We start from the raw sequence: 13895 nt of genomic DNA on the forward strand, positions 1-13895 counted from the left end.
AGGGGGGGGGTGTGACGACCCCTGCTTCACTGCCTATGCTGGTGTGGGTGTGCCTGTGTGTGGGTGTGTGTGCTTCTCTCTCCCTGATTGTATCCAGGTGCAGCCTCTCTCCAGGTGCTCCCAATCTGATCAGCGCCTCTATAAAGGATCTAAGTAGGCTGCAGTGGCTCTCTCTCTGCCCGGGGGAACGTAGGAGGAAGAGCAGCCCGGAACAGCTATCCTCCTGCATAGAGCTTGTTAACCCTGTTTGGTGGTCGGTTGTTTTGGGGAGCGTGAATAAACTCCTCTTTTTTCCATACTCACGTCGTCGTCTCATCGCTGCGTTTGTTATGGCTGAGAGCCAAGCCGTGACAGTGTGGAAAAATGCGGAGATTATGCGGCCTTTTGATAAATATGCGGCCTTTTAAAAATCTGCGCCATTTTGCTGATTATGCGGTCAATTCTGCGATCGCAGAATCGCGTTTTTCTGGAGGGTCTAGCCAGTCACCCTCTGTGAGGCAGAGTCAGACCCACATTTGCGCTGCGTTGCGTTCACAATATATACGTATATTGCCGGCGGCTGAGTACCGGCATTTTACTAGTGCCGGTACCACATGGGTAAAAATCAGAAGTGCCGGTACTGCGTACCGGTGAGTACCGGCCCAATTCAAGCACTGGTTTATACCCAAAATACATTTCTGACCTCCTGCTAAATTATGAACCATCCAGATCTCTCAGGTCTTCAGGGACTGGTCAGCTTTCTGTCCCTAGAGTCAGAACTAAACATGGTAAAGCAGCGTTCAGTTATTATGCTCCAAATATCTGGAACAAACTCCCAGAAACCTGCAGGTCCGCTGCAACTCTGACTACTTTTAAATCCAGGCTGAAGACTTTTCTTTTTGTCGCTGCTTTTAATTGAACTATTCACATCTTAAACTGCACTGTAACTTTTATCCATGTATTTTTTCTTTTAATGTTTATTTTTATTATCTTTGCTGTTGAATGACTGATTTTAAATGCCATTTTCTTAATGTCTTTCATTTTTTGTAAAGCACTTTGAATTGCCTTGTGTTGAAAGGTGCTATATAAATAAACTTGCATTGCCTTGCTCAACTTTTTGGACCTCGTGTGACGCTTTCAGGTTCGCGTTTGATTCAAATTGACCTTTCTGAGCCACCGTAGCAATGATAAACAGTGACAAGCAGCTGTTCCATCAGTGTTGTGTTACTGAACTCACGTGTAGGACCTAACTGCGTGTAGTGTAGAGTATAACGAGTATTAAACCAGAGACGAATTTGTTTCGCAAACAACACAATGGAGCCTGCTATACAAATAAATCCGGGTAAGTGGAATATTCGTGAAGTATTTTTGGTGGTTAAAAAAATGTATGTCGATGCACGATAATGTATAGCATTTGGAAATGTTTGGCTAATGCTGCTCCGTCGTACTTCATTCATTTTGGTTGTTCCGATGGTGAATAAACTAATGTGGATCGACAATAACACAATTGAGCATGTTGTAGGAGTAAATACCGTAGGTTAACTATTCGGGATGTTTGGTTTGTAGCTATTTTTGAATGTGAGCGCATGCTAATGTTTAGCAGTTAGGCTAATGTTAGCATATCTTAAAATTGAGTCTGTTACTGAAGCCTGCGCTTGTTTCTTTCCAGGAGCTACGAAATGGGACATTCGTCAGAAAGTTTGGGACTACATCGAAGAAAATAATCTGGCCAACTTCCCCAGGCCTGTTCATAACAGAATACCGAATTTCAAGGCGGGTTACAACTATTTAACTGACACAGCATGCTGGACCACACGGTGTGCCTCTGTAACGTTAAACTAGTTATACTCCAAATGGAGACTCTGTTAACTCACATATTCAGTGGATTTAATGTCGACACGGCTGCGAAGGCTGGTATCTGTTTATTCATTCAATCACATTTTATCCAGGGTGCTCTACGCACTTTGCTTGTTCACTCGTCTTTTGCATGGGGGCCACGTGTACACAGGACGCTGGATGTAATGACACCATACGTTACAATAAAACTGATGTTTAACACGGAGCTAATTATAACAACACACATTAGAAAACCTTTCAAAGTAGTAATATGTTGTGGAATTGCTCAATAAATCCTGCGATATAGCACACATACATTGATAATTAAAGCAAATGTTATCTCTTGAGTACAAAAACATTTTCATAAAGATGTAACTTTTTTTTCCTTATATTGTTGAAAATGATAGTTGTTTAAGGAGTTGTATGGGGAAAAAAATTGTTACAATATTATCCCTAGAAGGAGGTTTTCACAGCAGTCTCTTTACTGTTTATGCCTAGGGTGCAATTCAAGCATGCAACAGGCTTACTGACCTGCAGGAATTCAAGTCCAGCAAGACAGTCAAAGTTAACCCAGACAGGCCCCAGCAGCAAGCTCGCTTTCTCACTCTGGAAGTAAGTTAACTCCCTACTTTCTTCTCATACAGGGTGCTTTCACAGCCTGTGCCAAAGTGTCTGAGCTGCCGGTGTTCACCGGGGCCGCCGAGGTGAAGGTGGATCCTGATAAACCCCTGGAGGGGGCTCGGCTGGCAGTGCTTCAGGTAGCACTGCAATGAGGAAAAACATACCAAGAACAACATGTCAATTTGCCCCACACGTATTAGAAATTCTCTACTTGACTCAATAACTTATTAAATATCACTTGTTGAGGTGTAAACAATTATTTCTTATCTGCTAAATGTTAAATTTCAGTCATTATCACCATAAATCACTGAACCTCTTTCAATCTATTAATTATCTGCTTATTATATTAACTGATAGTAAATATCTGGTGGCTAACATTTGGGATAATCTTTCACAGGCTGGGAAGACTTTATTGGTCCCAACTCCTCGTCTTCGTACGGGCCTTTTCAACAACATCACTCCTCCCGAGGGGGCCAGCAAAGAACAGCTGCGCATCTGCTCTTCTTCCCAGGTTTCAAATCGGATTTTACACATTTCCATCAAATGTTCACCCAACATGCCATTATGACTTAAAACCCCCCAATATTCCTCAATTCATATTTGATATCTCTCTTACTTTCTTCCAAACCTCTTCCTGTAGGGGGTGAAAGACTTCAGTGTGCCTGTTGGCCTGGATTCAAAGGTGAAGGTAGACCTGGTGGTGGTCGGATCTGTGGCGGTGTCCGAGAAAGGTGACCAGTTATAGCAATAACCAATTTAAATGAACATATGCCTAAAATGTACCTATTTCATTTTTCACTGTTGAGCCCAAAACCAGTTTCACCATATGGATATTTAAGTATTTTTAAACAACAACAATGGAGATTAAAACGCACTCCTCACCCACAAATACAAAGTAGTTAAAGCCACATGTGTGGCCTCTGTTTTTGCTGGTTAAGAGACATTTTAAAATATCTATTTAAGTTTTTAAATGAACAGTTCATTCCTAAAAACATTAGTAGGCCTACCTGTTTTTCTATACCTGTAGTGCCGATAATCAATCTATATTGCTCTGTTGAGAGTTGCAGTTTGAGAGGTCAGCCTCATCAAATATAATCGAACTAGATGAATTTACTCTGCTTGTGATGCTTAAAGCTCCAAAAATACATTCTTTTCAGATGTGCTAAGGTAGAAAAACATAGGTTTACACAAAGTTGCTCACAGCAAGGTCTGTAGATTATCATGAAAAGCTGGGTTTTTATTTTAAAAAAAGGACTAAATAATATTAAATATTTCCATTGCTTGTGATTCTCGCCCTCTGAGGAAAGGGAGTTGTGGAAAACAAAATCACATACAATGCCTTTCGGTCCTCATTTTCAAAGTTCAGATAAAGTGTTGCTGTAAAACAGACATAATGAACACACTTCAACTGGCTGTATATTCGATGCCACTTTGTTCTCATTAACAGGTTGTTGCATCCGTGTACCTCTTCACTTTTCTTTGTACCGTTTCGGTTCTGATTTTATGTGAAGCGTATTTGAGCATTAGGAAAAGCGCTATAAAAATCCAATGTATTATGTCAAATGAATTAATCGGAAACTTTATTACAGCCAGAGGATCTTTACTTTTTTTGTTACACTTTGTAGATCTTTGATGTCCTCGCAAAACAATGCTGCACTAACAGTGAATGTAGACTTATTTTGTATCGCATTGGAAAAACTTCCCATTGAAATGGTACTTATGTCTCTATGGCTCTTCGCAGGCTTGCGCATTGGGAAAGGCGAGGGCTTTGCTGACTTGGAGTACGGCATGATGGTGTCAATGGGAGCAGTCAATGAGTCTACTGTGGTGGTGACCATCGTCCACGACTGCCAGGTTAGTCTTTCGTTTTCAACAGAGCTCATAACTCTGAACATGGAATTAAAATATTTATCTTCTCTATTACAGTTGAAACTATTATTCCATTAAAGCTATCTTTTACTTTGACTAACTTTATCAAATGAAAACCTGATGAATGCTTTAGCAATAAAATAGAGTACAATTTCTCAATTGATGAGACATGTTTTTACTTTTATTTTTGTCTATTTTGCATCAGTTTTAGTGGGTAAAATGTCATAAATAATATCAAATGCGCAACCCTACTCGTACATTCACATTTAGAAGTTCATACTTGCGAATATCATTCAAACAAATGCCTCCCTTTTCTGTTAATAAATAAGGTTATTTTTACATTGGACTGTTAATCAAACACTTCATTACTCACCTTTTTTGTTTCTTATTGGTATATTTATGCTTTCAGGTGATGGACCTTCCTGAGGAGTTAATTGAAAGTCATGACCTGACAGTGGACTACATCCTCACACCCACCAGAGTCATTGAAACAAAGTGCCAGACCCCCAAACCACAGGGAATCATTTGGACTAAGGTACATTAAAAGGATTATTTTTGTTTTGCTTTGTTCTACTGTATTCCAGTATACACGCATAGAGGCGAAGTCCCTCCCCTTCCGGGGACCTTATTTCGAAAAAAGTTTGTATTGAAGTCAATTGAGCGAGACAACTTGTCTTTCGATCCCGTTTGAATTGTGCCACGAATTACACATGATGTTTGTCAATCTTAAAAAATAATTTCCATGTCAAAAAAGTCAGTTTGTTGTAAAATTGTTGAAATATAAAACTATGAAAAATAGACTTGAATTTTGGGTTTATTTTAAAGTCAGTTTAAAAATAGGACATCAAGATGAAGGAAATAAACCATGACTAAAACCCTTGCAGATCTTCATGTTTTTCAAATGAAGCAGATAGAAGTTGATTGTACAGAGATTCGACTACCTTACTTAATATTGAGCAACACTGCCCTCTCATGGACATGTAATGAAATCCCACATCATCAATGTTTGCCGTATTCATTCTCCTTCAATTGACTCTTTTTAATCAGTATTTGTGAGAGAACGATTTATATAAACATACTTTTAAGAAAAATTAAAAAGCAAAGTACTTAAAACATGAGAAAACAGCCAATAAGATAATTAAGTGTATATATTTAAATTTTAGTCAAGACTGCTTCTGATTCACTGACCCTGATGGAGATGTTCCATCTGATAATTTGTCTTTTATTAGACCTTATTGGTGCATTATTCCTGCCATGAGTGTGTGCAATACCTCTGGGCTCCTTAAGACATGCCTGTAAGTAAACAGGACCCAGTGACCTCACTGGCAGGAAGGCCATGTCTGATCATCAAAGGCTCCTCTGCCCAGCCAGCTTGGCTCTGCAGCGGTAGGGGAACGTCGGGTCAAACAGGCCAGTGCAAAAACAATAGCCCCGTATATCCTTTACAGGACGGCTCCCTATCAAAGGCTGCCAAGACACTTACAGGCCCAACAAATCAAGAGGGCAGTCTTTATTTTTAACTGCTTGGGAAGTGAACTGTCCTGTTGCTATGTATGGGCTCTGAGCAGGATGGAATAATACCAATTACCTTATCAGATTTTGGATTATTCATTTGACTTTTCCGTAGGTATGGGCTCAAAGGTCTATTTGTTTGGTGTGTGTGTTTGACACCCTTCCCCTTCAACCCTACTGAGACTGTTTTGTGTCTCCAGTTGGACCCAGAAAAGCTGGAGAAGATCCCCGTCCTGAAGAAGCTGCGTGAGCTGGAGGAAGAGTGTGGAAAGGACGTAACTCTGGGCGTGGCACCCGAGGGAACAGAGCCTGGTCTGCACACAGGTCAAACCAAAAGGCCACCCAGACGGAGGCCAAGGAGAAACATACAGCAGGATGATGAGGGAGAGTCCAAACAGGAGAAAATAGGGGATTCAGATCAGAAACCGAGACAGCGTCCACCAAGAGTGAGGAAAGAAGGCAGAGGAGATGGTGGGGGAGAAAATGACAGAGAATTCAATAAGAGAGGAAGGGGAGGAAGAAGAGGTGATAACATGAGGGAGAAGGATCAAGAGGAGGGTGCAAGTGAAGTCCCAACTCAGCGTAGGCTCCCTCTGAGTGTGACCACAGTGTACCTGGGGGGAATCCCTGCTGGGCTGCGTGTCAGTGAGCTGAAGACGGCCCTCAGAGAGAGGGAGGCCATCCCACTGAGGCTCACCTGGCAGGGGGCTCAGCACCGGGCCTTCCTGGACTACAGCGACCCTCAGGCTGCAGAGGTGGCCCTGGAGTCTCTGCAGGATCTCAGTCTGAATGGTCACAGTCTCCAGGCCGAGCTGGCCAAGAGCCAGCGGGGAGGCAAGAGGGCTGGACAGTCCAACCGGAGAGAAAGACCACCGATGGCTCCGGAGAATACAACTGATCCCCCAGAGGCTGAGAATGACACCAATGAAAAGGCTGAGCAGGAATAGCAATAAGCAATACTCAGCCAAAGGAGTTTATTGTGAAACAACCTTAAATGCCTTAAGAAGAATCTAGTTTGTTTTATATATTTTTGGATTTACTAAAAGAGGAAATCAGTTATTTGGACCATAGACATATAATTTGACCCCTAAGGCTAATGAGCTTAATTAATATGAATTGCATATGCAATTGTTCAAATAAAAAAGCATTTCCCTAGAAAGGTTTTTTTTTTTACATACCATTTCACAATAATTTACCTATGTGCCTTTTTGCACACACGCATCCAGACACACCACCACACCTACTGGTCTGTGTACACACAACCTTCATTGCTTTAAGGTGGTTAATTTTTTTTTATTTTTTTGACTGCAATTAATTTCTTCAAAAGAGTCTGCTAAAAATACAAGTGTAGAGTTAACTGTTGTAAAGTATTCAGTACATTTTATTTCTACAACCAGTTATCAGTGTTACCTCCTCAGAGAGGGTTTTGTTTTCAGACTGATTTGTCTGCTTGACTTTAAAACCTTTTAACTGGTTAGTTTTTGTTGTTAAAGATGGCGACATAATTTACAAAGTTTATACAATCTGGATGATTCCCGAGCTCGGAAGCGTGACATTTAGAGAATTATCCTTGGTATAACATTTCTATATCCATATAGACCTCACGAATGAACTTTTTTTAAACGCTTTGCAAAACTCGTTTCCTTCCCTTTTTTTTTTTTTTTTTAACTATTCTTAAAATGTCATGCAATGTTCACAGCATCTCTAATATTTGATTGCCCATAATTGCATTATTCTTTTCCTATTCAATTGAAAAAAATAAAAATAACAATGTGCTCCATTTGAAATAGACTGCCATTTGAGCAAATGTTGGCGTTAGAAACATTTAGAAGATGTTTAAAAAGCCATATTTTAGTTGTGATATGAGATTTGCATAGTTTGTCCTTGCTCATAAGACAGGATTTAGGAATTCTATAAAACCAACATGATTGTAAAGTGTATTTGGCTACGATCTGGTTGTAGATTGAAAACATCTAAACATTTAGGACTTTGTGTAGTCTCGTTGGAGCTACACCTTTTGATTTCTACTTGCGTACTGTGGTTTTTACTAAGGTTTTTTTCAGGATATTTTGAAAATACACATTGTACATTTAAAAGTTGATATTTGTACCTTTTGTTGATTAGGAAGTAGATGTTCAAGGCATTCTGTTTAGTTAGACAAGTTATGCAGCCAGCCCCAACATTCAACTTTTAGGAGATTCTACCAGGCCTGGCTGCTGTTTAGTGTTAACTGTTTGTAACACGTTGCTGTATAACATTCTTTACTAAAGCTTTTGACTGTACTGGTTCAGCTTAGTGTCTTTTTTTTCCACAAACAAAATGCAGTGTCTTTCTGTTATTTTCGATTTGGGGTCATTGGCAGAATTTAGGAAATGTCCTGTTTTTGGATATCGACTAGCAAACTTTCATAAAACCGCACTCCACCTCAACCCCTACAACTCTTGCAAATAACACTTTTCACCAAAGAGGCATTAATAACCGTCCCAATTTAAACTTAGACCAGACCACTGAACTTACACAGATATAGAAAGCATGTTGGTGACTTGGAAATGTTGGACCTTTTGAATAGGAATCCAGTCAGTGTTTCTTGATGGGTAAGACAAACCCTATGGGTGATCATTTATTGTTGCCCTGTTTTTAGATACAAAGTAAAAGATGAATCTGTTCTCAAATACCTGTACTTAGATGCGCACAAGCCACTCACCAAAACCCAATAGCCTGTATCTTGAGCCCTATAAAGACAGACACATTATTTGGTCTCTCACTCTCCTGTCGGTCTGCAGTGCCAGACCAGTGTCCTGTTTTCACTGAAGTATTGATTGAGGCACACGGCATGTCTGTCTGCACAGCGCAGGCCTCTGGCTTTTTATGGAGCTGTCATCCAGGCCTGGTGAGGGAACAGCTGTCGATCTCTCTTTCTCTCAGCCCCGCCAGAGCACTGGACCTCGGCAAAATGTCATCAGTTTGTTCCACTCCTGTTGAGCCTGCCATCCCTGTGCTCTAAATGCCTTAGAGTACTGGGGTTCAGTCAGTGGTCATGTTGTGAGATTTCAGAGCTACACAAGTATTACGACACATGTATGTGTACACATACGCCTAAACAGCATTAAATGAACAAGATCTCTTAAATTACAATCCTGTTATTTGATCTTACTCAAGACACAACACTCGGTTGCTAAAAAGCTAAATTGCTGCCACCATGCTGCCCACTGACGCAACTGTTATTCTTTTTGAAACCTTAAACTACATTTTATAATAAATAAAACTACACTTTGTACCAATTATAACTTGCATAGCTCAAATATACAGCCATTAATACTGACCACTGATTTAGCAGATGATAACCAACAAATGAAGCACACAAAGAGCATTCTTCCTTTTCTAATATAACTGGCTATGTGGGATTTTTATGGTGTGTGTACTTCACCTATTCATTATTTATGTGCATTGAATTCTGTGGCTCTGTTATTTTTTTCAAGGTTGATATTTGTCTGATTAAGAATTAAAAGAAAAAAAGACATACCCTCAACAGTTCTTCCACTTATGTAAGACCCACATAACCCTTTTTTTTTTTTTTATAAGTTGTTAGTTAAAATCCAGTCTTTGTGTAGATTCAAAGAAGTATTTTACACACCCTGAGTTATACAGAATGAATCACAAAAAGCAGTTTTTCCGCCTGTAACCAAAGGCGTGTGAGATCTCTGCCTCTTGATTTGTTACGCTTTAATTGCTACACTCTCCTTATAGAGGGTGAAGGATTTATTTCTAAAGCCTTTTATTTAAAATCTATTACTAATTAATCATTGTTTTGTGAAAAATCTGATTTTTTTTGCCCTTGAAATGTCAATTTGATTTAATCATGCTTGACTTTTTTGCTTCTGTGTAGTATAGGACCACTTTAATGTGGATATTACCTTCATTTTGGCTTCCCTATCAACAAAGATTTAGTATAAAAAAAATACATGTAAAAGAGTAGGCTATGCCCCTTTTTCGTTAATTAATTAATTGAAATTCTAAACATTTATTTAAGAACCCTGTTGAGTAATTGTACATAGTGTTATGTCTCAGAAAGAAGCAGAATTGCCTTTAATCTTAAACTGCTGCCAACAATTACATATGTTTTGTGGTATTTGTTTACAGAGTCCTGAACACATTAGCATGAATTGTGGATGAGTAATGAAATCGATTGTTTTGTGTATTTAGGCTTCAACAGCCCAACATATATATTTTATTTCTTTACAAATGATTTGTTGTAATATAACCTAAAGATTAGCCCTCATTGATGGACCCTTGCTAATTTTCTAACATTATATAAGTATACAGTGCTGAAAGTAATGGTCTACATAGATCTAACACAAACGACATAACAGTGCTTACAATATATCCTCAATTTTCATTTTAAAACAAATAACAAGCGTTCTGACAAATATTGCCAATAAAGAATATACCTCTTTGGCCAATTCGCCTGAAATTAAAAATATGTAGGCCTAAAGAATAAATAAAAAGATGCGCATAGGCTATTCAAAAAGTGCCTTCATCCTTAGAATATATGGACATATTTTATGTGATGTCCAAAACTGTTCATTCCAAAATTCAACGCTGGTATGAAAGTCCAAAAAAGGGAAAAAGGAGCCTCAGTCTAATTTGTCAAAGAAAAGGTAAGTTAAAACTTTAGACAGATAAAAGTGTGTGCATTTTTACATTGACTTACTTCAAGAAGAAAAAAACATTAACAAAATGTGAAGTGGTAGTCATCCGCTCTGAAGGACTAAGTACCAAACAGCAGCAGGGTTTCAATACACCCAGTCTTTACCCCGCTGGACGATGTTGATGCCATGAAAAAGTTTGTCTTTATTATTATATATTATTATTATGTGGTTGATTTGTGATTGGCCTGTCTCCGTGTTTGTCGCTGTGTGAAACAGTACAGAAAAGTAGTCCGGTATACTCGAAGCAGTGAGTGCTCTCCATGGGCCGGGGCATGCCTTTATGTCTCTCAGTGGTTATTTAACTAATTTGTTCTCTTTTCAGTTCACCGTCCTTGGACACCGTCCTCTGGTCTGCAGGTTGTCCGCCGGGGCCTCACATGACGCAGGGCTTAATGTCCTGGTAGGAGACCTGCTGGTGGTGGTAGTACGAGCTGCTGCTCGGTGAGTGCATCGCGGAGGACGTCATGGCGTTGAACGAGAACACGAACTCCTTTCGGTCACACATGCTTGGAGACTGGGAATGGTACCGAGGAATACCTGTGGAAAAAGAATTTAAAATATATGGTCACAAATATGTCCAATGATACATGGCAAATTTCCAATAATTTTGTTTGGAACTATAACATAAAATCCATTTAAACATAATAGAATGATTGTATAAATACAAAATGTAGGCTGTAATTGTTAATTGTCAATTAGGTCTGTTTATGATGGAAATGTCATCTTAGAGCAGCCATAACTCTGACTTTCATTCCATTGATCTATTTGTAGGGTAAATAATATTACACTAATAAGAATACAAATAGTAATTATAATAATAACTTGAGACAACTTTGTTAAATTAAATATAGTGTCCATCCTATTCCTTACTAACAAGTATGTTGTTTGAATAAGAAGAAAAGAAAGCTCATTATGGAACATTTTCTCAGAGATGACCATTATTATTTTTTTATAATAACAACACTTTACTTTGGCTTATTTAATGTATAAAGGACAGATAAATAGCTCCACTGGTTTTTACTTAGTCGGATACAAGGGTATATGCCTATTCCTCACAGACCCAAAGTCCATTTAGCAAGCGCGATTAACCTTGTGGAAGGCGGAGGCGGGCTTGCAGGCTAATTGACAGTGGCTCTCTTGCACGCCAGTCCCGGAGGATTTGGTGCCTCGGGGCAAGGCAGGCTGCTCTTGGCCGCGCTTGTTTTTCTTGCCCGGAGATTGGCACGGCTTTAAACTGTCCCGGCAGACTATCCCTACCCTCTTTTCTTTATCATTGCGGAAACTGAAACCATGCGAGTTTAAACCGCCTAATTAGAGCCGGACAGTGGTGAAGAAGATTACATTTTTTTTGTGTGGGACAAAATACGTGGTTTCATAGTCCTTAATTGGCTTGATTTTTATTATATTCTTCCCTTTTCAATACAATAGTTGAGATCAGCCCATGTTTAGTGACGAATACAGTGTGAGATTCCACTAAGGAAATGTAAAGCTGTTCAATAGACCCACGATCATAAAAACCTGTTGAACTTGGTTGAAAATATTGTGTAGACCTCTTGAAATTAAATGTATTGTGGTGTTATTTGTAAATATGAATGAAATTATACTATGATTTTATTTATCTTCACACGTTTTTTCTAATGAAATTTTCCACAGTCTTACACAATATGTTTGAGTTTTTTTACGTTGATCAATTAGAAGTGAATAAGCTTACCTTGTAAATCTGTAGTATTGTGCCCGTTCTGGTGCAAGTAAGATTGGTCCAATGAATGTGTGGGCAAGCTGGGCTGCAGTGAGTTGCCCCCTGGATTACAAGGAGACAGAGGCTGCTGCTTTATGTAGGCCCCGTTATTCAGAGAGGCCGAGGGGGCTGGAGCCCACGCCGAGGCTGAGCTCGAGTAGACCGGATGAGGCTCCATGACTCCTCCGCTGGTGAGCAGAGGGGAGCCGGAATTGTCGTGGTGTGCATAATCACTCCCGGTGGATCCTGTACAACTTCCCATGTAGGAATGTCCACCGTTGGTTGACAAGTGTGACATGCTGTGCCCGGACAGACCCATCCCTTCCATGTTACCTGTCAAGTGTCCATTCATCATCCCAATCCCGCTGTCCAGGGACAGGCCGTTGGGTGGACAGGAAAGTCCCCCGCCGCTCCCCTGGAAGTTGTAGGACTCGGGGATGTGGTTGAATCCCAGGCCGTTCATCATGCTGTACATGGGCTTCAGCGCCTGGCACTTGCGCCTAAAACCCCTCGGTCTCCTTCTGAAGGACCCTTCCTCAAACATAAACTCACTAGCCGGGTCGATAGTCCAGTAGTGGCCCTTCCCGGGCCTGCCGAGGCCCTTGGGCAGCTTGATGAAGCACTCGTTCAGAGACAAGTTGTGACGCACGGAGTTCTTCCATCCCTGGTATGAGCCCCTGAAAAACGGGAAACGGCTCTGTAGGAACTGGTATATTTCACTGAGCGTCAGTCGCTTGGTTGGAGAGCTCTGGATAGCCATGACTATTAAGGCGATGTATGAATATGGGGGTTTCTCTGGTCTGCGGATCCCAGCGTTTGTCTTTTTGGTTTTCGTAGTGGAGGATGCGGTTTCCATCACTGCCGTCTGTCCGTGCGGCTTCTCCGGGGCAGACATCGGACTGCTCTGAGCAGGAGTCTGCGCGGCGGGCTGCTGGACCTCTGCCGTCATTAGTTAAATGTAGTCTTCGAGATGGCAAACGAAAATAGTTGGTGTCCACCTTTCCAGCTATAAACACTTTAAGTAAGATGCTAGTTAGCTGGCATAAAGAGTCGAAAAAGTAACCGGAGGCAAACTTAACGAACGAGTCAAAATCGAAACTGTCTTCTAATGTCTGACTTCTGACTTCTTCTCTTGATGCAGTCCTGCAGCAGCCTGAAGCCTTGTACAACGCGTCCGAAATGGGATGAGGAGCAGAACAGGAGCCGCTTTCCACTTCAGTTGGTGTGTTGTCGTGCGTCCGAAGAGCTCACTTTTTACTTATCTGTTGCCATCAGCGCATTGGAAGCTGGATGTCTTGGCCATCCTGATGTTGGGACCCGCCCAGATCCCTCCTACTCCAGTGGTGGGCTGTAAGTATGCACATCTGTGTGCGTTCACTTTTCAGGGAAATGTTTTCCCCTACCTTACATTAAAATAGGTAATGTTTCTCCAGTATATTCAGTAAAACCTATAGCCTATGTTATTATACGCTGCAGAGTTGAACTAAATTAAAATGGATGATCATATTATACGACAGAACACTTACTACACGTAAAGGGCATTTAGATACAGATTCTAAAAGCCTTGCTTTCTAGTATGACTTTATTTTATTGATATTCCTATTTGTAATGCTGAATAATACAAGTGATAC

General features: G+C 40.4%; 2 protein-coding genes across 3 annotated transcripts; one reads left to right on the top strand and one right to left on the bottom strand.

The window, feature by feature from the left end:
• The first annotated feature begins 1175 nt into the window (after positions 1-1175).
• On the top strand, positions 1176-8099 carry mthfsd (methenyltetrahydrofolate synthetase domain containing). Of its 2 annotated transcripts, none has more exons than XM_010789271.1 (8): positions 1176-1321; positions 1649-1752; positions 2314-2427; positions 2834-2947; positions 3077-3167; positions 4178-4290; positions 4715-4840; positions 6018-8099. In XM_010789271.1, the coding sequence occupies exons 1-8, from the start codon at positions 1294-1296 to the stop codon at positions 6762-6764; spliced, it is 1437 nt and encodes a 478-aa protein (XP_010787573.1). In that variant the 5' UTR covers positions 1176-1293; the 3' UTR covers positions 6765-8099. The 2 variants fall into 2 exon arrangements, with proteins under 2 accessions (XP_010787573.1, XP_010787572.1); XM_010789270.1 differs by lacking the exon at positions 2314-2427 and adding an exon at positions 2460-2573 and having other exon boundaries at positions 1177-1321.
• Positions 8100-9933: 1834 nt separating this feature from the next.
• Positions 9934-13497, bottom strand: foxf1 (forkhead box F1). The gene is made up of 2 exons (XM_010789272.1): positions 12238-13497; positions 9934-11063 (listed from the first exon to the last, which is right to left on the bottom strand). The coding sequence occupies exons 1-2, from the start codon at positions 13211-13213 to the stop codon at positions 10900-10902; spliced, it is 1140 nt and encodes a 379-aa protein (XP_010787574.1). The 5' UTR covers positions 13214-13497; the 3' UTR covers positions 9934-10899.
• Between the last annotated feature and the right edge of the window lie 398 nt (positions 13498-13895).

Source organism: Notothenia coriiceps, unplaced genomic scaffold, assembly GCF_000735185.1.
Source record: "Notothenia coriiceps isolate Sejong01 unplaced genomic scaffold, NC01 NC01_scaffold00032682, whole genome shotgun sequence".
NCBI lineage: Eukaryota > Metazoa > Chordata > Actinopteri > Perciformes > Nototheniidae > Notothenia > Notothenia coriiceps.